General features: G+C 47.9%; 1 protein-coding gene across 6 annotated transcripts in view; it reads right to left on the bottom strand.

The window, feature by feature from the left end:
- Ppard (peroxisome proliferator activated receptor delta) overlaps positions 1-25165 on the bottom strand; it is a 71729-nt gene that overhangs the window by 11733 nt on the left and 34831 nt on the right. For 5 of the 6 annotated variants that reach the window (XM_015487594.2, XM_048805158.1, XM_048805155.1 and 2 more), the window contains one exon: positions 3777-4007. In XM_015487594.2, coding sequence (XP_015343080.1) covers positions 3777-3906 — 130 coding nt within the window. In that variant the 5' untranslated portion in view covers positions 3907-4007. Of the gene's footprint in view, positions 1-3776; positions 4008-11629; positions 11654-25165 lie in introns of those variants that run through there. The other variant, XM_048805156.1, reaches the window with a different exon arrangement.

The raw sequence follows: 25165 nt of genomic DNA, 5'->3' as shown, positions 1-25165 counted from the left end.
TCTGAGACAATGGCGGTTTTATGTGTCAACCTGTCTGTGTATGAAACCTAGGTTCTGGTTCAAATACCAGTCTAGATCTTGTTATGAAGGTATATTTTTTAAAGATGTGATTAACATTTAAATCGGGAGACTTTCAGTGAAGCAGATTACCTTCATAATGTGAATGAGTCTCATTTAACAGTTGAAGGCTTAAAGATGAAAGATTGTGTGCCCTCCCTCCCAGGAAGAAGGGACCCTGCCTCCATACTGCCTTCAAACTGAGATGCCATGGCAACTTCCTGGGCCTCTAGCTTTCCTGTGAATTCCTAAAACCATATCCCTACACTCATGCATGTGTGCACCCCTGCCCCTATTGGTTCTGTTTTCTCTGGAGACCCCTGAGACAGAGGCAGAGGGAGAATTATAAGCAAGAACATGCAACTCCTGGGGCTGAGCTCAGCCACTGTGTCTGCTGCTACCCATGTACTATTAAACAACATTGCTATATGATAAGCATCAAGACAAGGTCATTGCTGAGGAAGACACCAGGTCATTACCCGAATGTTTGCACTCCGTGTAAACACCAGCCCCATCACCCAGAGAGTCAAGTATCTGTTTCACCATCTTTGATTACAAGTTTGGCAAATAGACACTATTGACCTTATTCCCACAATTTATGTGTGGCTGAGATCTCTCCTGCACATCCCGTCTCTTATCACTGGAGGCGTACTGTTGTCACAGCTGGGAGGGCAGCCAGGAGGGCCAGCCCCGTCTATTTACTTTGCTGGCAGAGCGTGTAGAAAACAGGCTCCCTCTAGCTACTGAGGTAGGGGCGAGTCCTGCAGGGACTGGGCTGGGGGCCGAGTGGCCTTCTTGCTCACAGCTGCACTGTGAGCTCCTCGGGGCAAGCACTTCTCGTTCATCATGAACACTAGCCTGGCACAGTGCCTGGTCCTGCCTGGACGCCACCAAGTACTTGCTGAGATCAGGAGGACAGGGAGGGGGTGAGCCCCAGCTCCCGTCTCTCCGCAGCTGGGGGATGCGAGGCAGGTGAATTTCTGGTAACTTCAGCTTCCTCACTGCTGAGAGTTAAGGTAAGGCCCTCTCTGCCTGCCTCTCAGGTGGGGGGAGGTACTGAGTCAGTACAGGGATGCACAGAGAGCACAGGGGGGCAGGGGGCGGGGTTCAGCCATGAAGCAGCGGAAGCCTTTCTACGTTCAGCAGTTCCTTATGGGTCCCTGAGGGGACTCTGGGCCAATGTCATAGATTCACAGGTGCCGAGAATTGCAGTGGGTCAGATACACTTTCTTCTCGCATGGCCAGGCCTGGGGTGGGCAGGATGCAGCCTTAGCAGCGAGGAGCCTGGTTTGGGTGCTCTCAAAGCCCTCCAGCCCCCAGCACTGATGAGGGTCTGTCTCTAGGACCCTCACCCGTCAGCAGTCTCCTTAAAATGTTGAGCAATTAACTTATTTTAACCTTCTGAAGTAAAGCAGTACAAGCGTGCTTCAAATTATGAAAGTAGAACAGACTTGTTGGGAACGACACAGAGGGTGTGCAGCACCCGATGGCAGAGCCACCCCAGCAGGACCCGCTCCCTCAGTCAGCCCACCCGGCCTTCAGGGACACTTCTGCCATCTTACATGATACCTACGGATTTTTAAGCAACAAGATCCTTCTATTTGACAGGACCTCATTTCCCTGTGTGCATACAGACCTACTTATCCTTCCTAATGACAGAGCATCCCCCGTGGGGCTCCATGGCTGACATGAGCAAGTCCCCCCAGATGCGCCTCCCACTTCTGCTCCTGTAGCAGGGCTGCCGCGAATACGCAGCCAGGGCGTCTCTGCACGCTGAGCAAGGCTCTACACCAGACGCCGGCCCTAGGGAACTGCAGGGTGACAAACGCACACCCAGGCTGCCTGCCACCCTCAGGACTGGAAGGCCAGTCCTCACCCCGGCCAAGGGTGGCCATATGGTCCCTTGTGCCAATCTTACAGGCTAAATAAACCTCATCTTAAGACGACTTCTTTGACCCTTGATTAGACTAGCATGTTTTGTATTCTGGCCATTTGCTAACTGGGGACTGTCTTACCTGTTTTGACTTTTTGTTTAGTGGCTTTCTCGTAGAATTTGTGAGAACTTTCTATAGACTATGGTGTTAGCACAGTGACCATGTGAAACAGCCCTCTCCTGTGCCCTACCTCCGCTGCATCCCTTTATTGATGAGCGAGGTCTTTTGAACACCATATTGTACACAGAACCATGCGCGTGGCTAGGTGCCCCCCCCCCCCCCCCCGGCCTTTAAAACCAGTAAAGCTGCCCGAGATGCCAATGCCACACCGGCCTCTCCTGCCTCTGCTCCCAGCACTGGGCTGTGGCCTACACGGAACAGTGATGTGACACTGGGCCCCAGAGGGATGTGTAGAGACTCCAGAACAGGACATCTCTATCTGCCCAGGCCCAGCTGTGGGGATCAGGTCACAAATCTTGTGCCTTCTCTTCCCTGTTCACTCTGGCGTCCTGAGACGTCCCTGGCTCGGGCAGTCCTCGTATCTTCCCTCTGCTTTCTCTAACCGCCCCTGCCTTTCTCAAGTTCAGAAGGTGAATTATCACCTCTGGGCACACAGTCCTCGCTTCAGAGAAGGCAGGTCTCCAAAGCCATCCCAGACATCAACGAACACACAGCACATGGGTTATTCTGAGGGGCGGGTGTTGGCTCTTTGGCCCCATGTCACATGCTCTGGTCACTGCTGGTGTCTGGGTGGATCAGGACTGAATGACAGCTCTCCCTTCAACCCAGCCCACCTTGACCCTGCTCCCTGAAGAGGAGGAACCTTGCTTTGCAGGTTCAAGATGGTGTGGCTGCAGGATCAGGCAAGAGCCTGTCCTAGCTCCACAGCCCTGCCCTGCCCTGACTCAGGCACCATCTCTCCTCCCACCCCACGCAGACACAGGGTTCAGAGCCCATCCCCTGCAGGAAGCCTGCAGGGCTGAAACCAGCAGTAAGAACAGGTGTCCCCACCCGGGGGTGCAGCCTCTCATACCAGAGTTCCCTCTGAGGGAAGGGAGCGGGATCAGCTGGATGTGCTGAGTGGCTCTTAAACACCTGTGCACTCACACTAGGTGAGGAGAGAGGCTGGGGGGGAGTGGGAAGGGGCCTGAGCAGCAGGGCAACATGGCATGATGAGGGCTGAGGGGCAGACACCGCATGATGATGATCAGGACAGAATAGCACAGGCCACCAGGGAATGTCTACACCACAGCTGACAGTGGACCAATAAGGTGAACAAGAGAATCGAGAAGCTGAAACTGGCTGCACAAAAGTGACGTGAATTACAGTCATCCATTCTAACTGCTTAGTACTAATGCCTGATCCAGTGCAGCTCATCAGGATGCACAGATTTAGCACCAGGTCAGCTGAGTTGAGTGCCCACTGATCCTAAGAATCACAGGAACAAACAACCTTTCTAGTGACTTAACGCAGATTGGCCCTGGATGCTGGTGGCAGCAGTGGTAGGATAACAGCAGCACCGAGGACGTGCGTTACACAGGCTCGCTCACTCAATTTTTGCAGAAGCCCACATCGCCTACCATCTCTGTTATCCAGAAAGAAGGGGGGCAATCTGCAGGAGGTCCTGCAGCTGCAGAGCGGCAGGGAGGGGCGGGAGCCAGGCCGCTGGGCTCCAGTCTCACTCTGCTGCTCTGCACCCACAGGATGCTGTCTGCAGAGGGCTAGGAGCCTAGTTCCGCCTGCTCTGCCCCTCTGCCCGCGTCCCTGGCCAGCCCTTTTCCTCACCCGTGTAGCTGCTGGAAGGAAGTGCAAGCTCTGGTCCTCCATTGAGCTCTGGGGCTCCTTCAGCCTCTGCCACTTCCGCTTTCTCCTCCTCTTCCCGGACCTCAGGGGTCTCCTCCTGTGGCTGCTCCATGGCTGATCTCCCCTCGGTGCCACGCCTGCAGGCCTGGTCATAGCTCTGGCATCATCTGGGTCTGAGTGCAGATGGACCTCTACAGGGCAGCTCCTGTTAGCCTGGACAGAGGGGAGACAGGAAGAAGTTGGGGGTGGCAGTGAAGAAGGGAGTGGCAAGTGGGGCTCCTTTGAGGGCCATGGGGAAGGAGGTCTGCTCCAGCTCCTTCTTTGGCTCCTTCCTCGGTCCCTGCTGTGCTCCTCCCAGGGTCCCTCCTCCTGTGTGGTGGAGTCACTTGCCCTCCTCCCGCCCTCCCACATAAGGATGATGGGGTTGAGAGCAGTTTTCACTAACCAAGTGAATGATGCGCCACCGCCACCCATCGCCATTGTGCTGCCTTTCCCTGCCTCCTCTGCAGCAGCCTGTTTTTTGAGCCTGCGTCTCCAGAAGCCATGTCAGAATGACTTGAGGGGCTTTTCCCACTTCCCCAGGCCTCTTGGAGACCTAGATATGCATCGCACCTTCCGACTCCCAGGCGCCCCACCAGCACTCAGGTCCGGAACCCCTGCTGTCCTGAGCTCCTGCTGGGCTCAGCTCCTACTAACAGCCCTGCAATAGGCCTGGGGAGAGGAGCTTCCCCCTGGGGTCGTTCTCAGGTGGGTTAGAGGATGTGACCCGTGTCCACATCACCTGGGGGAGGACGCTCCATCCCTGTCAAGTAAAATACTGTTCACAAATGCCGCAGTCGGAGGTAGTGAGATCAGGAGGCACTGCGAGACCTCCTGGTACGGAACTGCAGGGACAAAACCACAGCAGAGTAGGCCTGCGGCAGGATTAGGGGTGGTGGTGTAGATCTACCTCAGGGATATTTAAGCATTTGTGGGGCCATTCTCTTGGAAATCCACAGGTGGGTCAATCTCAATCTACACCTAAGAACCCTTCTTCTCTCCCCAAACTGCCCCTCCTCTGGGAATCCCCACTTTGGTGACCCACCTGCCTACCTACCCACTCATCAAAGCCAGAACCTGAGGGTGATCTGAGACTTCTCCCCCTCTTACCCTATTCTAGGTCCACCAACTTCAATGTTGGAATCACTGAGGAGTTTTTAAAAATATGGATGTCTGGGTCCATCCCTGGAAATTCTCACTTGGTTGGTTTGGGGAACAGTTTGGGCACTGGGATTTTTATTTTTTAACCACCCTGGTGATGGAAAAGTATAGCCTTGAGTCCACTGCTCCCCAATGAGGCAACTCCAGCTGGTAGTAAGCCGCCCCTCACCGCATTTGAACCCTACCCACTCCTTTTCCCAGGCACTCCCTTGCTTGGGTTTGCACAGCAACCTCTTAGTTGGCCTCCTAGAGGACCAACTAGACCAGCTAAGGGTATTCAGAGTCTAAGTGGTTGGAACTGGGGGGTTAGGGACCTGTAGATATGGGAGGCACTCTGTTGATGTGATAGCCGTGGGAAAAGGCACAGTTCACCATGGAAAGCAAGCAACGCGTCCAGGTAAGAAAAAGGAAGAGGTGCTAGGCAGGCAATGGGGTGGTGGGCAGAGAAAGAAAGGACCTGGGGCAGCTATGTGTCTCAGAGTCAAGGGAAGGGCTATTTCAAGGGGTGGCCAGCCGTTTCAAACACTATGGATATTCAGAGTGATCAACTGGCAAACAGCCATCAATGACCCTCTGAGGCAAGTTTCAGTCAAATGGTTGGGAGGGAAGAACAGGGATAATGAGGAAGCTGGGATATAGTGAATGGAGACTAGTTTGGGGACAAATATGTTAGGGAAATAAACATACAAGAGTATGCTCGCTTGAAGAAGGGTAGCAGGGCCACCAAGAGGTTTGTGGTCAGAGAGGTCAACAGAGAAAGACTGAAGATTCATGGAGAAGCCAGGGCAGGATGAGGGACAGAAGGAAATAATTCAAGGTTACAGGATGAAGAAGATTCAAGTGACGCCAGGTACAGTGGCATTGGCATAAGCCTGTATTCCCAGTACTACTCTGGAGAGAGACCCCATCTCAAAATAAAAAATAAGGAGCTGGGGCTGGGGCTCAGCGGTAGAGCACTGGCCTAGCATGTGCAAGGTGCTGGGTTCAATCCTCAGCACCACAGAAAAATAAATAAATAAAATAAAGGTATATGCCCAACTGCAACTAAAAAAAAAAAAAAAATTTAAATAAATAAATAAAAATAAGAAGGGCTGGAGATATAGCTCAGTGGTAAAGGATCCCTTGGGTTCAATCCCTAGTACTAAAATCAAAGCAACTATTTGATAAAAGAAAAATGCAAATTAAAATACAGACACAACTTTTTTTTTTTTTTTTAACAATCTGATTAAAACCTACTAACATGCTGGGCATGGGGTTCAGTGGCTGCCCAGCATGCACAGGCCCTGGGTTTCATTCCCAGCACTACAAAACAAGATACTCAAAACACACATTGCTGCTAAGCATGTGTTTGCGTTTGGTATACTGGTGCAGCCTCTATAGAGGGTAATTTGGCCAACATCTAAATTACAAGTATAAATACTCTTTGACCCAGAAATACCCATCCTGTGTTATATCCTACAGTTACTTCCACATAAGCAAAATGATAAAGTATCGGTAAAAGATTATTCATTATAGCGTTGTTTGACTAGTAAGGGATGGGAAATAAGCTAAATGTCCACTAACAGGGGACTTATATGAACACATGGAATTCTATGCAGCCACAGACAAGCATGAATTTGTGTGTGTGTGTGTGTGTGTGGTTTTTGAGGTATTGGGGACTGAGCTACACCCCCCTACACTTTTTTCCTGCTTGTATACAAAGTATATTCACACCATTCGTGCCTTCATACATGCACTTAGGGTAATGATGTCCATCTCATTCCACCATCATTGCTAACCCCCTGCCCCCTCCCTTTCCCTCACACCCCTCTGCCCTGTCTAGAGTTCGGCTACTCTACCCATGCTCCTTTCCCTATCTTACTATGAATCAGCCTCCTTATATCAGAGAAAACACTGGCATTTGGTTTTCTGGGATTGGCTAACTTAGCATTATATTCTCCAACTCCATCCATTTACCTTCAAATGCTGTGATTTTATTCTCTTTTATTGCTGAGTAATATTCCATTGGGTATATATACACCACATTTTCTTTATCCATTCATCTACTGAAGGGTATCTAGATTGGTTCCACAGTTTAGCTATTATGAATTGTGTGACTATAAACTTCAATGTGGCTGTATCCCTGTATGTAGTATGCTGTTTTTAAGTCCTTTGGGTATCCCACCGAGGTGTGGGATAGCTGGGTTAGTTTTCCAAGGAATCTGCATACTGCTTTCCTTATTGGCTGCACCAGTTTGCAGACGCACCAGCAATGTATGAGTGTGCCTTTTCCCCCACATCCTCGCCAACACTTATTGTTGTTTGTATTTTTTTTTTAGAGAGAGAGAGAGAGAATTTTAATATTTATTTTTTAGTTTTCGGCGGGCACAACATCTTTGTTTGTATGTGGTGCTGAGGATCGAACCCGGGCCGCACGCATGCCAGGTGAGCGCACTACCGCTTGAGCCACATCCCCAGCCCTGTTGTTTGTATTCTTAATAGCTGCCATTCTGACTGGAGTGAGATGAAATCTTAAGAGTAGTTTTGATTTGCATTTCACTGATTGCTAGAGATGTTGAACATTTTTTCATATAGTTGTTGATTGTATATCATCTTCTGAGAAGTGTCTGTTCAGTTCCTTGGCCCATTTATTGATTGGGTTATTTGTTTTTTTTTTTTTTTTGGTTGTTTAGTCTTTTGAGTTCTTTATATACCCTAGAGACTAGTGCTCTATCTGATATGAGAGTGGTAAAAAATTGCTCCCAAGATGTAGGGTCTCTATTCATCTCACTGTTTCTTTTGCTGAGAACAAGCTTTTTAGTTTAAATCCATCCCATTTTTTTTTAAATTTTAATTCTTGCTCTATAGGAGTCTTATTAAGGAAGTATGGCCCTAATCTGACATGATGGAGATTTGGACCTGTTTTTTTCTTCTATTAGACACAGGGCCTCTGGTTTAATTCCTAGGTCCTTGATCCACTTTGAGTTGAGTTTTGTGCATGGTGAGAGGCAGGGGTTTAATTTCATTTTGTTGCATAAGGATTTCCAGTTTTCCCAGCACCATTTATTGAATAGGCTATCTTTTCTCCAATGTATGTCTTTGGCGCCTTTGTCTAATATAACTGTAATTATGTGGGTTAGTCTCTGTGTCCTCTATTCTGTATCACTGGTCTACCAGTCTATTTTGGTGCCAATACCATGCTGTTTTTGTTACTATTGCTCTGTAGTATAGTTTAAGGTCTGGTATTGTGATGCCATCTGCTTCACTCTTCTTGCTAAGGATTGCTTTAGCTATTCTGGGTCTCTTATTTTTCCAGATGAATTTCATGACTGCCTTTTCTATTTCTAGGAGAAATGCCATTGGGATTTTGATTGGAATTGCATTAGATCTGTATAGTGCTTTTGGTAGTATGGTCATTTTGACAATTCTGCTATCCAAGAGCAAGGTAGATCTTTCCATCTTTTAAGTATTTTTTTATTACTTTCTTTAGCATTCTGTTGTGTTCATTGTAGAGGTCTTTCACCTCTTTCGTTAGGTTGATTCCAAGTGTTTATTTATTTTTTTAGTTGTAGATGGACACAATTTCTTTATTTTATTTATTTTTATGTGGTGCCAAGGATCAAACCCAGCGCCCCACATGTGCTAGGCAAGTGTTCTACCACTGAGCTACAGTTCCAGACCCCCAGCCCTTTTTATTTCTTACTTTGAGACGGGGTCTCACTAAGTTGTCTAGGAAGACCTCAAACCTGGAATCCTCCTGCCTCGGTCTCCTGAATAGCTGAAGTTACAGTATGTGCCACCATACTCAGCAAGAATAAAGTTAGTTATGGGGTAATACGGAAGTATCTCTAAAATATAAGTGAAGATACAAAGAAGCTGTACTGATCTCTGTGAAGCAGCTCTGGAAGGCTACATACAACTTTGGGAACACCAACAGCTTGGGGTCAGGGGACTGAGTTTCAGGTTCACTATGGGAGAGAGACTTTTTTTCACTGTACCTTTTGAACCTTTTAAATTTAGAACTACAGGAATGTTACCTTTTCTAAAAATAATTTAAATTGTAATAAAATAAACGGGTAAATCTTACAAACAGCACTGAAGGTTAGAGGGAGCGGCGGCATTTGGTTGCTCAAGACCTTTTACTTTCAGATGCTGACCAGAGATGCTAACATACAGTCCCGTCAAATATACGTGGAAAAATTTAAATGACTACTAAGATGCCATAAGCAGAGTGTATACTTTCCAAATTATTAGAGCAGAGTAGGACAAGTTAGAGGAAAGGTGGGGGAAGACTCTCGCTTTTGGACTAAGGAAAGCCTCACAGACAATGAGCAGCCTCTGGAGATGTAACTAAAGGAATGTGGGATCCTAGACTGGATCCTGGAACAGAAAGACAGGGATGGAAAAGCTGTTAAGTGTGCTAGGTGTTGTAGCAGATGCCTGTAATACTGGCAGCTTGGGAGGCTGAGGCAGGAGGACCTCAAATTTGAGGCCAGCCTCAGCAACTTAGCAACTTAGTGCTAATCAAGCTCAGTGAGACCTTGTCTCTAAATAAAATTAAAAAGGGTTAGGAATGTGGTTCAGTGGTAAAGTACCCCTGGGTTCAATCTGGTAAAAAAAAAAAAAAAAAAAAAANCAGGGTTGGGGCCTGGCCAGACCTCTGACAGCAGTATTCTCTGGCCATGTCACCAGCCCCGAGCCCAGGTTCCTGTTCCAGAATACCAGTAGTAGATCAGAACTGTTCTGTTTCAGGGTGCAAGTGGTTGTCTCTTGGGATCAAATGTAGTTCTGGGGTCCCTGGCTCCTATGCCAACATTTCTCTGAGCCTGAGTTGTCTCCTCTGGTTGTGACCTCTTAAGGACATCAGCTGAAAGAGAAGGGGAGCTGTGGTTCAGCTGTTCTGAAACCCACATGTATCCCTCGGGCTGTTTCATATTTAGATCTAACCACTGTGCTGCAGTCCACCCTGTATTTTGCCAAAAGTCATAGACTTTTATATAGCCCTGCCTTCCTTCTACGCTGAGGTCGGCCATCTACCTGTGGCCAAGGCTGCCCCCCACCCCTGGCTGTGCTCAGCTCACACAGCCAGGAGCAACTCTGCCCAGGCCCTCTCCTGACCCACTGGGCCAGGCCACAGCCTGGATCCCTACCCACCACTGCCCTGGGAGGAACCCTGCTCTCCTTTCCTCTCCTCAGCCCTGTCACTAAAAATAGCACAGCCGGGCACTAGGTTTAACCCCACTTGGTTGAAGACACTGATTTGCGCTGTTGCTCCCGCTGCTGTCAGTCTCCCCTTTCCACAGGCCAGGGCCATAGCCCTCTGATCAGGAGCCTCAGAGCCTCAGACAAGATAAGGGCCCTGCAGCCATTAGGAGGGGCGCATAAAGTAGTTGAGTACCCCCCTCAAACAGTGGAGTCGCTAGCCAAAGAATTTTTGTGGATAAATCCCAGGAAGCTCCATATCTGGGGTGCCTGCACGTGTACACACAAAGCCAGTCCTACTGCTCCCATCCCAGCTCCCACTGTCTTGCCCCATGAAGAGAGACAGTCCTTTGGGAGCCTAGGTGCAGGGGAGGTACAGTTCCATCCACTTCCCATTGGGCAGGTCAATTTTGTGGGCAGTAGTAGTTAGGAGCCTAATGCAAATGGCTGCTAGCTCCAGAGAGGCCTGGAATGGGGTCAGAGTGACCAAGCCCCCTGGACTACTAATCCTTCCCACCAAGACCCACTGTCCTGGGCCCCACTCTCTACCAGGGGCAGGGCTCCTCTCTCCACCAGGGGCAGGGCTCCTTTCCAGGGCAAGCCGATGGCTGGGTAGTTCTCAAGTGCTCTTTGTGTTCCTCCAGGGCTTCTGTGCTGCCTGCAGGCAGGCTGTGTGCTTGGTGGGAACACTTCTGCCCTGCCCTGGGGATGAGTGGGGGCCAGGACTCCTCCACCAGCCCCCTCTGCTGTGTGAGGCAGCCTGATGGGCCTTCTCCCTGCACTAGAGCCTAAGCCCGCTGCTGCCATCATCCAGGGGAACTGGCTTCCATTCTCTGGGGCTTACTGTGGCCAGGCTCTGCATATGCTAACACTTCTAACTTGTACAACCCTAAGAAGTTGGGTACTATTATCATCTCCATTTACCTGATGAGGAAACTGTAGTATGAAGAGGGAAAGTAACTGGCTCAAGGTCTGTCACAGTGCCTGCAAGTGGGTGTTCAACATCCACTTAACTGAATGAATAAATACACTAAAACCAAATCTGAGCCACACCATTTTCAGGTGTAGCATTTGCCAGGTTACCTATTCTCTGCTACTACTATACTATCACTGAGATGAATCAGTCCACAGAAGTTAATTCTATCAGAATCTGTGTCAGGCTTGGGGTCAAACCCTGGCTCTGTCCCTTTCTCTCTGTAACTTGGGGAACATGCTAACTTCTAGGAGGTTCTCAGCCCTCAAGTTGAGATCCTAGCACCCAAACCAAAGATGGTGTGTGGAAATAAGCATGCAGTAACTGCTTAACAGTGCGAGGTATGCAGTAGATGCCGACTAGAGATCCTGGCTGCTGCTATCCTCATCAGCACTGCTCAGATGCTATGCCAGATCTAGCCAGCCCACTGGAACCCCAGGGGACCTTGCCAGACAGAGAATTCCCCAGGTCCCTGTCTTACCACTAGCCAGAGAAGTGGAAACTTCGAGGGAGCTCCCTGGGCACGAGTTTCTTCATTCAGAGAGAAGGGCCCAGACCGTCCTCTACTTCTTGCCCCTGGTGCAGCTGACCCAGTTGCTACTTCCTCCTCGCTTCTATGCAGGTGGGGTCAGCAGTGTCTAGGGAAAGGGCAGAGGCTGCCCCAGGCCCCTGGCAGCAGGGAGGGAGGCTCTGGGAAAATGGGTCTAGTTGATTCTCTCCTAACCTTTCCTATCAATTAGTAATCTAGGTGCTGACCTAGTGCCCGGTTTTCCAGGCCAGCAACTCTACAGTGCTCTCTGCTTCCCATTTGCCAATCTAGGTCACCCCACTCCTCTCAGGGCACACAAGAGCAGGCTGGATTCACTCCGGCAGGTCGCCTGAGGCCAAACCCCCAGGAATGGCGTGGGGTCTGTTTCTTTTTTTCTTTTCTAAGATAAATATAATTTTTAGTGTCCATTTACTATACCCAATGATGGGATTTACTGTGGTCTATTTGCGCATGCATAAAAACATAATTGGGCTAGTTTTGTTCGGAGCATAGCCGCGAGGCTCCCTGACATGCTAACACCCTCCAGTTGCCTCAAGAGTTAACCCCTAAGCGTGTGAAGAGGACCTGAACTAAAATAAAAGGAATATCATCCTTGAGGAGCCAGAGAAGGTTCTGGGAAAGGGAACAGAGAGGAAAGGGTGCTCTTGCCTGAGAGGAGAAGAGCCAGGACAGAAAGAAGCCTGGAGTCGTCCACAGAAGGGGGAGGGAGGCACCGGCTCTGGGTGGCAACCTCTGCCAGGAGGCTGATTGCTGCCCACCTCCAAATACCGTCACTAAGACCGAGAAGACACTGAACTCTCCAGGTTCACCAACAGAGGGGCTGGATGGCATGAAAATGCACAGATGCGCAGAGAAACAAAACCGGAAAGACGTGGCCCCGGTGTTAACGTGCTTCTCTCTGAGCAGTGCAGCTGCCCAGGATCCTTATTTTCTTGATGATAATGTTTCCCTGTGTTCTCCAAATTCTTTACAGAGGGACTGGGGTACTTTCATGCTTGAGGAGAGAGGGAAAAACATTTAAGTGTTTTGAGTGGAAAAAAAAAAAAAAAAGATTCTGAGATACTGCTGAGGTACAGGAAAGGCCTGCCCAGGTTCCAGAAGGACCCAGATCTCTCCTGCTGAAGCTGTAAGGCAGAGAGGGCTCCACACTACTCAGAGCACTTCCAAAGTCAGGGTGGTTTTGCGGGCAGGCAAAGGGACATGCTGGGGGACTCTGCAGTGCCCTTCTCACCTAGGAACCTAGGAACTATGGCTGCTGACACCCTCACTACTCCTCCACCCTCCTGGTCCCTGACAGCTGCTTTCATTCACTACTTCAACAAATATTTGCTAAGTATCTACCATCATGTGCCAGGCCACGCTAAAAAGGCAAGGAACTGACACAAACATCTGTGACCAATGGCCAGGGCTTATAAGGACAAGTACTGACTACTGTGGGGCACACTCAGAACACATTGGTCTGGGATGATTGGCCAGGGGGGGTTTTCCTGAGGACTAGGCCTCAGGACAGGCAAGCTAAGTAGGGTTTCCTGGAGGTGGGAAGCAGATGTGAGGGAACAGAGCAGGAGGAGGAAGATAGGGTCCCTGGGGAGAGAAGGGCCGTGTAGCTGGTCCAGCTAAGGCTGGGTTCCCTGAGTGCAGAAGGGCACCGTAAGCATGTGGGTGTTTTCCCTGGTGCAGCAGAAAGCCTAGCAGGTTCTGAAAGGATCGGCAGGATCATGGCTGTATTTAAAAAAAATAACAACAACAAATCGAAAAACACCTCCCCCAAACACCTCCCACTGCTATAGAGGACAGATGGGAGATGATCTCAGCTGGATTCTGAGAATGGGCAACAGCAAACTCAGCAGGCGGAGTGGGCAGGAAAGGGAGCCCTGCCAGTCTGGGAAGCACCAGGCTGAGAAGCACAGGGCTGGGACTCAGAGCCCAGAGCTTTCCTGCTGTCCCACTTGTGTCCTCCTGAGCAAAATGCCACACAGAGTTAAATATCTCCAAGGCCCTTCCAGCTCTGCCCGGCTCTGCAGAGCTGTTCTGGCCTCAGTGATTCCTGGCCATGACACACACATGCCACTGGGAAGCAGATGCAGCACACTGCATGAGCCCGGCTGACAAGAAAAGCCACATGCCTGGACCTGCCCACTCCACAGCCCCCAAACCCTCACACTGCTCTAGTCACCAGCACCCACCTGGGTCAGCGGCCCTGCTCTAGGTCTCTGTGGTTTCAGGGCCTGGAGCAGACACTACTGCTCACACTCGTTCCTTCTCACACAAGTAGGGCCTTTATGTTCCCAGAGTGCCTTCTCATTCATGCCATTTAGGTGACTCAGGCAGCAGAGCAGGCAGGACTAACATGTTAAACACCAGCAGTGGAGTATCGCGTTGTTTTTTTTTTTTAATAGTGAATTTATTTTATTTATTTATATTTAATGGGGTGCTGAGGATCGAACCCAGTGCCTCATTCGTGCGAGGTAAGGTTCTACCCCTGAGCCGAGGCCAGCCCTGGAGTATTTTGTTCTAGCACTGCAGTAGCCTCTGGGGAAGCTCTGCCTCCTGCTGGGCTGATGAACACCCTGGGTGAGGGGTTCAGGCTAATGTCAGGACAAGGGCAGTGTCAGAACATGGCCAGGCCTACTGAGGGGGCATGATATCGACCTGCCCAGGAGAAATGGGACTCACTAGTACAGCAGGGAGCAGGAGCGGGGTGACTTCTGAACCCCAGGGAGAGAAGAGACATGAAAGAAGCGCACAGTTAAAAAGTGACTGGGCTGGGCTTGTGGCTCAGCGGTACAGCACTCACCTAGCAGGTGCGAGACACTGGGTTCAAATCTCAGCACCATATAAAAATAAATAAATAAAGATCTTGTGTCCATCTACAACTAAGGAAATATTAAAAAAAAAAAAAAAGTGACTGGTCAACTCTGTCCAGGAGAAACTGTGGCTGCAAATTCAAGCTTTACCTAAAAATGTTCATGTCTCTTTCTCTCTCTTGGTTTTGAGGTGCTAGAGCTGGAACTCAGGGCCTCACACATGCCAGGCAAGCATTCTGTCACTGAGCTACAACCCCAGCCTAGTTCATGTCCTTTTACTCTCTGATTCTTCTTGTAGGAAAACACAGAAGTATTTATTGCTGTGTTGTTTATAATACTGAAAAATTAGAAAAGATTCAATGCACAGTAATAGAGGGGTGGTTTAGAAACTGGGCATATCCAGAAAATGGAATATTATCCAGCCATTAAACTTATGTTTTCTTAGAATATTTAATAACTTGTTAATAAAGAACAGCAGAATACAGCTAGGTGTGGTGGCACAAGCCTGTAATCCCAGTTACTCAGGAGGCTGAGGCAGGAGGATTACAAATTTGAGGCTAGCGTGGGCAAATGAGATCCTGTCTCAAAATAAAAATTAGAAAAGGGGCTGGGGATGTAGCCAAGTAGTGACAGAGTGAACCTAGGTTCCATTCTCAGTACCAAACAAACAAAACCCCAAAACAATATAAAACCACATAAAGCACATGATGTCCATAAAAAGAAGTACAGAGGAATAGAAGGAAGTTCCCCTACACGAACAGGGTGGTAGGTGATTTATTGGCTTTTTATGTTGCTGTACTTTGGAACCTCTCTGTAACGAGCAGGTATTATCTTCACCTTACCTGACCAATAGCAGCATGTGACCCGGTGCTCAGCCCCTCCTCTGCACCTTTTCTTCCCTGGGTTCCCAGGCTTTCCTTCACCCTCACAGGCTCCTTGTCAACCTCCTCAGCTGCTTCTTCCTGGTTTCTGAAGGTCTCTGTTCTCCACCTCTGCTCCTCCTTTCTTCACAATCATAGCTTTCAATACCTTCTGTATGCTGATGGCTCCTAAATTTATTTCTCTAGCTCTAGCTTCTCTGACATCTCCACATGGATGTCCAAAGATATCACAAACTCATCCACCCCAAACTGAGCCTGTGGGCCTTCCTCCTAGTCTTTCCCATGGTAGTACCTGTAGTTCAGCTACTCTGGAGGCTAATGCAGAAGGCTGGCTTGAGCCTTGGAATTTGAGGCCAGAATGGGCATTAGAGTGAGACCCCATCTCAAATAAAACAAGAATAACAACAAACAAACATCCCCAAATCCTCCAACCTTCCAGCTGGTAAGGCCAAAATGATAGAATTAGCAAATCCTGTTGGCTCTGCTTTTAATCAGGACTCAGAATCCATCATCCTCCTCACCTTCACTGCCTTGGCCCTCATCTGAGCCCGCATCGTCTCTGGCCTGAGTTAGTACAGCAGCCTCCTACTGATTGATTCTCTACTTCCCTTTCCACCCACTTGCCATGTAGCAGTCAGAATGAGCCTATCTGTCCAGGGAAATCTGTCCCTTCTAGGGTCAAATCCCTCCATGGGGTTTCCACAGGCCAATAAGGCCTTCTGGGCTGAGCACAGTGGCCATATTCTGCCATGGGGCCCTGCAGCTGATGCTGCCCCTGAGTTCTTTGCAAGTCCTCTATCTCTACAGATCACTGCCCCACCTTCAGGTAGTTCCCCAAATGTCACCATTTCAGTGAGACCTGCCCTCACCATCCTATCCAAAACTAGCCCAACCTAGAGTACTCGCACCCTCCATCCCTGCCTCGACGGTCTCCACAGCTCCTACACCACCTGGCGCAGAGCACACATATTTACTCAATTGCTTGGTGCTTGGTCTCTTCCCCCCCAAATATAAGACCTGCAGGGCAGAGATTTTCATCTATTAGGTTCACACTAACCCTCAAGTCTTAGTGGACTGGCTCTCAGAAAGTAAATGTCAGTGATTGTTCGCTGAATAAATGAACACCATTATATAATTGAAAAAAAAAAGATGTCTGTTTACTACAGAATGAAGCAGGTCTGTAGAGATCAATCCTCCACCAGCCTCAGTTTCCAGGGGCATGTGACCCTGCTGTCTAGACCATTCCAGACTCCCCCCCCCTGCTTGGGGTGGGGTGGGGCTAGGGATTGAACCCAGAGGTGTTTTACCACTGAGCTACATCCTCAGCCCTTTAAATTTTTTTTAATTTGTTTTAATTAGCTATACATGACAGTTGAATGCACTTTGATACTTCATATGTAATGAAGTATAATTTCTCATTCTGTTGTACATGATGTAGAATCACACCGGCCCAGCCCTTTTATTTTTTTTATTTTGAGACAGAATCTTCCCACGTTGCCCAGGCCGGCCTCAAATTTGCGATCCTCCTGCCTAAATCTCTTGATTCACTGAGATTCCAGGTGTGTGCCACCGTGCCAGACTATATCATTCCAGACTCTTCAAAGGAGGAGTTCCGAGGGTCATGGCACACTGGTAGAAATGCTGTGGAGGGGAAAACACGGAGCCCAGAAACCGCTGGTTGAAGTGGCCTAGCTGGGTCTGGCCAGTTCTTCTGGCCATAGACAGGAGAACTTAGGGGAAGTGGGGATTTCATTTTTTTTATGGGGAAGCAGTGCTGGTTCTGCTATCCCTCCTTTGGCTCTAAAATCCTCTCACTGAGCAGACTCCAAAGTACGACTCATGGAGGGAGGCCTGGGAGACTCAATCCTGAGCACAGACTTAGGATCCAGTAAGGAGGTGGTGCCAAATCCTCAGGTGCCTTTAAAGCTTTACTCTTCAGAGAGGAAGGTAATACCTGCAAATACCCAGGGGAAAGAACACAATGAGGGAGGAAGGAGTGAGCCGAGGCCTGAGCAGCTAGAAACTGCTTCTACTGCAGGCCTCGGAGGAGGTTCAAGGTCAAGTGGAGTTGGGTCATACAGTTTAATCTTAGAAGTAAAATAACCTCGTCATACAAAATACTTAAGAGTTCAGAGAAGAAAATGAAACCAAGGAGTGGCAGATTTCTAAAAAATAAAGACTGAGGTGCGGGTGATCTAGGTGGGAGAAACACAGAACCCAGGCCAAGGAGAGAGAGGCAGAGAAGAAACATGGAGACCAGGTGGCAGGGAACAGAAAGGCTACAGAAGCAGGTCACAGACAAAATCCAAATGGAGACCTTTCTACAGCTTCCATTATGTGGAGCCTAACCACCCTCTGCTTGAAACAAGCAGCACAAGCCAGGCCTACGCTGCCCTCTTCACTCAGTGACGCACTCAATCTCACAAGTAGACTGAGACATGCTAAATAAAAATCATAGGAAGCTGTTGTTTTGGACTAAGCTCCTGCACTGGGCCCCAACAGACCAAATGTCGATGTAGGCACTCATCAAGCTTTCATCCGAATCAGAGGTAGTGCCTGTCAGATTCCCCAAATGGCTCGTTTCAACTGGCATCGAAACTCCCTCTGCTTTGATTCTTACAAAAATACAATGTGAAGTGACCTGATTTAACCCGTTCTTATTCTTTTTCTTTACACAATATCTTTATTTGTTTATTTTTATGTGGTGCTGAGGATCGAACTCAGGGCCTCACACGTGCTAGGCGAGCGTTCTACCACTGAGCCACAACCCCAGCCCAACCTGTTATTTTTCTACTGCTCTGTCTCCCTGTCCTGCCTTATAAGAAAAGTAACTTTGAAATGACCAATTTACTTTTTGTTCTTCGTTTCTTTTTGCTTCAGCCTTTCCATCTATAAAACTAACCCCTTCCATGGAAACATTCCTTCTATTTTGTGGAAGACAGTGTTGCCTGATTCTAGACTCAGCTGACATCTTTAAATTGTACTTTTGTAGCAGCACAATTCAAAATAGCTAGAATGTGGAACCAACCTAGATGCCCTTCAATAGATGAATGGATTTTAAAAAATGTGGCATTTATACACAATGGAATATTACTCAGCACTAAAAAATAATAAGATCATGGCATTTGCAAGCAAACGGATGGCATTAGAGCAGATTATGCTAAGTGAAGTTAGCCAATCCCTAAAAAACAAATGCCGAATGTCTTCTCTGATATAAGGGGGGTGACTCAAAATGGGATAGGGAGGAAGAGCATGAGAAGAAGACTACCACTAAATAGGGAAGAGAGGTAGGAGGGAAAAAGAGGGAGAAGGGGAGTTGCACGGAAGATGGAAGGAGAACCTCATTGTTATACAGAATACATGTATGATGTTGTGATGAGAAAAAGAAAAAAAAAGTGTGTCACATTAGATTGGATAGAGAGAAAGGATGGGAGAGGAGGGGAGGAGTAGGGGGGATAGGAAGGGCAGCAGAATAGAATAGACAATATGATTGATGTATGTACATTCCATGTATGTATTATATGTCAAAATACATTCTGCTGTCATGTATGACTGAAAAAAAATAAAATAAATCATATAGTTAAAAAAAAATTGTGCTTTTGTCAGGCTGGTATCATCATCACCCCCATTTACAGGATGAGAAACCCAGAGTGAGAGAATCCCAACACCACAGGGGCCAGAGGTCAGTGTCAAGAGCCAGTCTGCCCCACTACATGCCTTTCACTTCCAGTCCTGAACTTGAATGCTAAGAAATTCTTTTATACCCTGACTAACTGGACCCTCTCTCAACTAACTGCCATTCTTGGCCCTTTCTGCCTGGCCTCTGGTCACCAAGTCTTGGCCTGCGCCTCTTCCTCCCCAAAGCCATCCTCTCCAGGGGAAACCTCATAGCCACAGTATTTGTCCTGGGAGTTCCTAGGTTCCTTCTCTTGCTTATGTATCATACCCTCCCACTGTGGCTCCTAAAATTCTCAATAATCAAAGTGAACTTCATGTGCTGAAATGCATGTCCAATAGTGGTCCACAGCGGTCACTGATGGAGCATCAAATCAGGCTTCCCTGCCATGTGCCTATGGAAATGGAAGATACTGTTTGTCTCCACTCCTTTTAAATGGCACCCTGTTGCCTCTGGCCTATAGTTAGAGCCCTGTGAGGTTTTCAGTTTTGGTGCTGAACCCAGGGCCTCATGCATGCTAGCCCTGTGCTCCACCATGGGGCTACACCTCAGGCCCCCTCTGAGTGGTTTCTAAGCCTATTCTGTGCTCCAAACCACAAACAATCCTCACCTGCCACCATCTATAAATCTGAGCAGCATGTTTTCTGACTTTTCTCCTAAGTCTATGAGGTGCCTTCCTGTAGGTACTGTCTATTAACCTTTGACTTAGGCACTTCAATGAATCTGAAATCCAATGCCCAAATTACTCTCCATCCAGAGGTGAGAAGACAGTGGAATACAGAGGAGGGAAGCATTAGTGATGGATTATATGACAAGTGCACCCCCAGCTCTGTCTACCACACTGTGTACCACTGGGCAAACATCTAACCTCTCTGTTTAGTTTTTCCATCTGTTAAGACAGGACTAATTATCACCTGCCTCCCTTAATGAAGGCTTGGATGAGATACTGGATGTGAAAGACATCTATCTGTCTTACACAATCTACATAACAGAATTTACCTCTCAAGGGTAACATTTCATTTATTCATTCATTCACAGTTCATGTGTTCGTTGGTTTATTCATTCATTCATTGATACTGGGGATTCATTCATTCTGTCATTGGTACTGGGAATTGAACTCAGGGATGGTTTACCACTGAGTCACATCCCTTTTTATTTTGAGATAGGGTCTTGGTAAGTTGCTTAATGCCTTGCTAACTTGCTGAGGCTGGCCTTGAATTTGTAATCCTCCTGCCTCAGCCTCCTAAGCTGCTGGTATTAAAGGCATGAGCCACATGACTGGCCTCAGGGGCAATATTTTTTTATTATTTTACTGTTTGTCCGATTTTTAAAATTTTTCTATAATAAACACATGCTATGGTTATTAAACAAAATTTTTTTTTAAAAAAGCTTTAAAAGCATGATAAAAATGATTTTAGAGACCAGTAGGGTGAAGCAGAAAAAGCTGAAGAAGTCATTATCAAGAAGTTACATTCTGGGGCCGGGGTTGTGGCTCAGTGGTAGAGTGCTTGCTTAGCATGTGTGAGGCACTGGGTTCTATCCCAGGAACCACATAAAAATAAACAAATAAAATAAAGGTACTGTGTCCATGTACAACTAAAAAAATAAACATAAAAAAAAAGATGTAACATTCTGGCTCATCCACATCATGGAATTCTCTGCAGACCCCTGCAACAGCGGGTGACAGAGACGTGGGACCATGGCAGGATGGACATCACAGTCAGAAGACAGCCAGTCTTATACAATCTACATAACAGAATTTACCTCTCAAGGGTAACATTTCATTTATTCATTCATTCACAGTTGGATTATGCATCGCCACAGTGAATTTTGTTTAAAACAACACAGAGTTACAGACATTTGCCCAACAACATGAACAGCTGTGAAGGGAAAACAGCCTGAGAACAGGAGAAGGAGGGGACAGTAGAAATGAATTCCCATTACCTTCATATATGTCTGTATTTGAGCTGATTTTAAAGCAAACATCAGTGCCTTTTATAATAAGCCGAGTACAAGAGCCTAGGGTGGACTTTTGTGAAATTCCTTGCTTTTCCCTTAACAAGAATATTTTGGTGGGCTGGGGATGTGGCTCAACCGGTAGCGCGCTCACTTGGCATGCATGCGGCCCGGGTTTGATCCTCAGCACCACATACAAACAAAGATGTTGTGTCCGCCAAAAAACAAAAAAATAAATATTAAAATTAAAAAAAAAAAAAAAAAAGAATATTTTGGGGTTGGGGGTGTGGCTAAGTGGCAGAGTGCTTGCCTAGCATGAGGGAGGCCCTGGGTTTGATCCCTGGCACTGCAAAAAGCAGGAGGGAACAAAAGCTTTGGGATTTCTCGAGTGAAAGCAGCCTAGGAACTAAGACCAAATAGTGACACCATGTGAAAAAGCAAAGCTATCCTGGTGCTGAGTCTCAAGAACATTTTAAGTTTTGGTCTCTGTCTCGCTTCCCCTTCCAAGTGCACACCTACCTGGATGCTTTCTAAGGTCCCAAATAAAGGATACTTTCAAAATATCTAAAAAGTGAAAGAGCAATACAAGTGTGTCAAAAATAAGAGGATGCGAACCTCGGAGAGCCCAGAAAAGGATTTTTAAACATCAAAGCATCCTAGTGAGCCAGAAGAGGGGCCCATGTCCTCACCTCCCAGGTCACCTAACATGACAGCAGCCTCTGGAATTTTCACCTACATGACAGCCTGTAAGAGCTGTTGGTGAGAAAGCTGGTCAAAATGGCAATCTCACTGCTCAGGACCCAGAGCCGGAGGAGGGGCGTGCAGAATAGAGAAATGCCAGAACTAGGGTGACGTAGTAGTAATGACACTTAGGCAATGCATTCAGAGAGCGGAAGCCCTCGCCTGTCAGGTCTTGTCAGGCTCCCAGCACCACTGGCAGCAGGAAGAAGGCGCTCCCTGGGAAGAGCCAAGCAAAGTGCCACCACTGTCCACCCGGCTTGCACTGTGGGCCTGCGGAGCCGGTGGGGGCTGTTTTCCTCCAAGCTTCCCTCCTCGAGCCCCTGCATCCCTATCTACCTGGCTGCCAGAACCCTGGAGGTCTCCCATGATGTAGAACTGTCCAGAGCTCTTCCTAGGCTCACAGGGCAGGGCCTGCTCCTTGCCAGGCCACTCTGGCCCCGACTCGGAACTCTACCCCTTCCCTGCAGGCCTTTGAAGAGGGGCAGTGCAGGAGGAGCAGCCGGAACCTGGCAGGAAAAACTCTCCTGATGGCTCAGTGCAGTGGGCCACCAGCCCTCCTTTCTGGCTGTCTCCAGAATCTCCACCCAAATCCTGGGGTGTCCAGAGCCAGCAGGCATTATCTCCCCACCACAGTCTCTGCACACCTTTCCCATGCTAATGTTTCCTGTTTTCCTCAGGAACCCAGGATGGCAGAGGTGGTGCCTTTCTTCATCTATCTGGACACCCTTTGGATTCACAGGCAAATTTGGGGATCCCAGGCACTGACCCTAACATGGGCCAGGGACAAGTACTGTAGCTGACACTCTTCTGTCTGGGCAGTTGGAGGCTGGCAGGGTGCCTTCAGCACATCTTTGTAACAAAGCATGAAAACATCTCTCCCAGGGGTGGCTGGGAGTGCCCAACAACCGCCTACCAACCTGCCTGAGGTGCTGGGGCCTACCCACATGACAGCCTGCCACACGCAGAGGAACCTGGGCAGACGGGCATCTTCTCCTCCCACTCACCTAGCAGAGTCTACCAGGGGTGGTGCTCTCTGGTTCTAAGTACTAGTACCTAGTGCTCAGTGTTACCACAGTGCTGATGAGCCTCCTCAGAGGAGACAGCTGGCTTGAAGACAAGGGCAGGGTCTTGTCCACAAACAAAAATGGGTCTGAATCCTAGCTCCGTCATTCACTAGCTGAGTAGCTTTGGGCAAAGTTCTTCACTTCTCTGAGTGTCTGTTTCCTTATATGTACAATCTCACGCAACTCAAGAGAGCGGAAGTAACTCATCTATAGCTACGAGCTAAAAGAGTTGTAGAGCTTGGTCCCAAGCCCCAGGATACTGGCTCCCAGGGCCTGTCTGACCACACAGGATGTTTCTTAATTGCAGCTACAAATATCGCAGAATGGTAGTCTCTTTTTCAAAACAGTTTTCAGAGATTCCCAAATGCAGGGGAAAGTCCCTTCTGGAGCTCTCTGCCTTAAAACAAAAGTAGCCGTCACTGATCCCACTCCCCTGGTGATTGAATTCCACATCCTGTCTCCAGATACAAACCTCAGGTGGTACACAGCACCACGTGGGTTCCACCAAAAATGCCAGCCCAAACTTAATCACAAGGAAACCACCCCACAAATATGGAACATGAATAGTCTATGACACAATGTCAAGTAAATGTAGCAAACCTGTTAGCAACTGGCTAATCTCAGCAAAGAAGATACAGGTTCACTGTATCTCAAGACCTTTGAGAGTAACTTTTAAATATTTGTGGTATTATCCTTAAATCATCCACTTATTTTTACCTGGCATTCATTTTGTGTTAATGCTCTCCTCCTTTAACATTTTCTATTATCAAACATCTATATAAGAATGAGATAATTTTTACATGTGTGCTCTTGTCACTATATGTCTCTAATAATAAACCATGTCCATTAATAAGAACCATTAAATATTACATATTTCTTTAACAGGAAAAACCTCTGAAACTACCACAAAAAGAATTTGGGTTATTAATGTCATTCTTATTTAAAAACTCGAAAGTATTATGAAATATGCAGAATAACTTATGCTCTTGGGAATTTCCAGGAATTTCTATTTTTTGTTCCTGAATCCTATAACTAATAACTGTTGGGAATTTGGAAGACCAGCCTTGACACTTTTCCAGTCTTACTAAGATATCCCACAGGGGCCTTCCACACACTTCCAGCCAGAGAGCCCCATTCAGATAAAACACATTGTGAGATGGATGAGCATGTTGCCCAGAACCCCCACGAGGGAGCGTGTCAAAAGGAGTAAGACACAGCCTGCTCTCAGAGAAGGTGAGTGTGCAAACGCACGACTGTGTCACAGGGCCATGCAAGAGGTGGACCCAGCAGGGAAAGGTACCTGACACTCAGAAGCAGCAGGGATGATTTTGAACTAGTACTATGGCCCTTCTTTCGGCTGGGCCAGAGGTTGGAAAAGACACTCAGGGAAGGCCAAGGTGAGCCCCAGGAAGGCCACAGCACCGAACACCGCTGGGAATGGCAAGCTGTCCACTTTGGCTGAGGCATCTGTTTTCTGAAGGACAGATAAGGGGCCAGGGCACAGGTGACCTTGAATTCCTCGTTCCTAAGGCCTGTGGACTTAATTCTCAGGCTAGGGGGAGGGCAGAACCATAGGGGTGCTTTGGTTCTAAGACCTATAGAAATGGGGAAAGGCAGAGAGAGCCACTAGGAGGTTTCTGAAATAAGTGAGAGGAGGGGGGTCTGAAATCTCATCTCACCCTTCAAAACTGTGTACTGTTCACCTGACTTTCCAGCACGCCAGGCTATCTTTGGGCCCTGACATAGGTTTACACCTAGGAAAGCTTGTCCCCTTCTTAGCCTAACTTAGGCCTCCTCCTCCTTCAAATCTCAGCTTCTACATCACCTCCTCACATACACTTCCTGTAATATGCTCCTAAAGTCCCTGTATTTCCCCAATCATAGCTCTCTCCACACTTTTAAAGAATAGTTTGTTTTCATTATATATAATACTAGGATTCATTTTGATATAATTATCCAAGCATGGAATATAATTTGCTCCAATTCAGTCTCTGAGACTTCTCACTTTCCTCCCCTTTCTCCACACTTTCTTGCTATTGCATTTTACTTATTTATTTTGGGAATCTACTTATTTGCTTGTTTGCTTTATAATGGGGGTATAATGGACCTACGGTTAAGGGACGCAGCAGCATTAATCTTAAGCATATGTAGCTCCATGGAGTCTCACTTTATATGCTACCACAAAACGACTGCCCAAGTCAAGATGGCAAACACTTCCAGCACTCAGAAGGTTCCTGGAGTCTCTGCTCAGCCAATCTCCCCAGGAAGAGGCAACCACTCCTCTGCCTGCTGTCACCATCAGTCAGCTCTGCCTGTTGTTGGGCATCCAGTACCTCCTGGCA

Source organism: Marmota marmota, unplaced genomic scaffold (assembly GCF_001458135.2).
Source record: "Marmota marmota marmota unplaced genomic scaffold, marMar, whole genome shotgun sequence".
Taxonomy (NCBI): Eukaryota; Metazoa; Chordata; class Mammalia; order Rodentia; family Sciuridae; genus Marmota; species Marmota marmota.
This window is presented reverse-complemented; position numbering and strand designations above follow the sequence as displayed.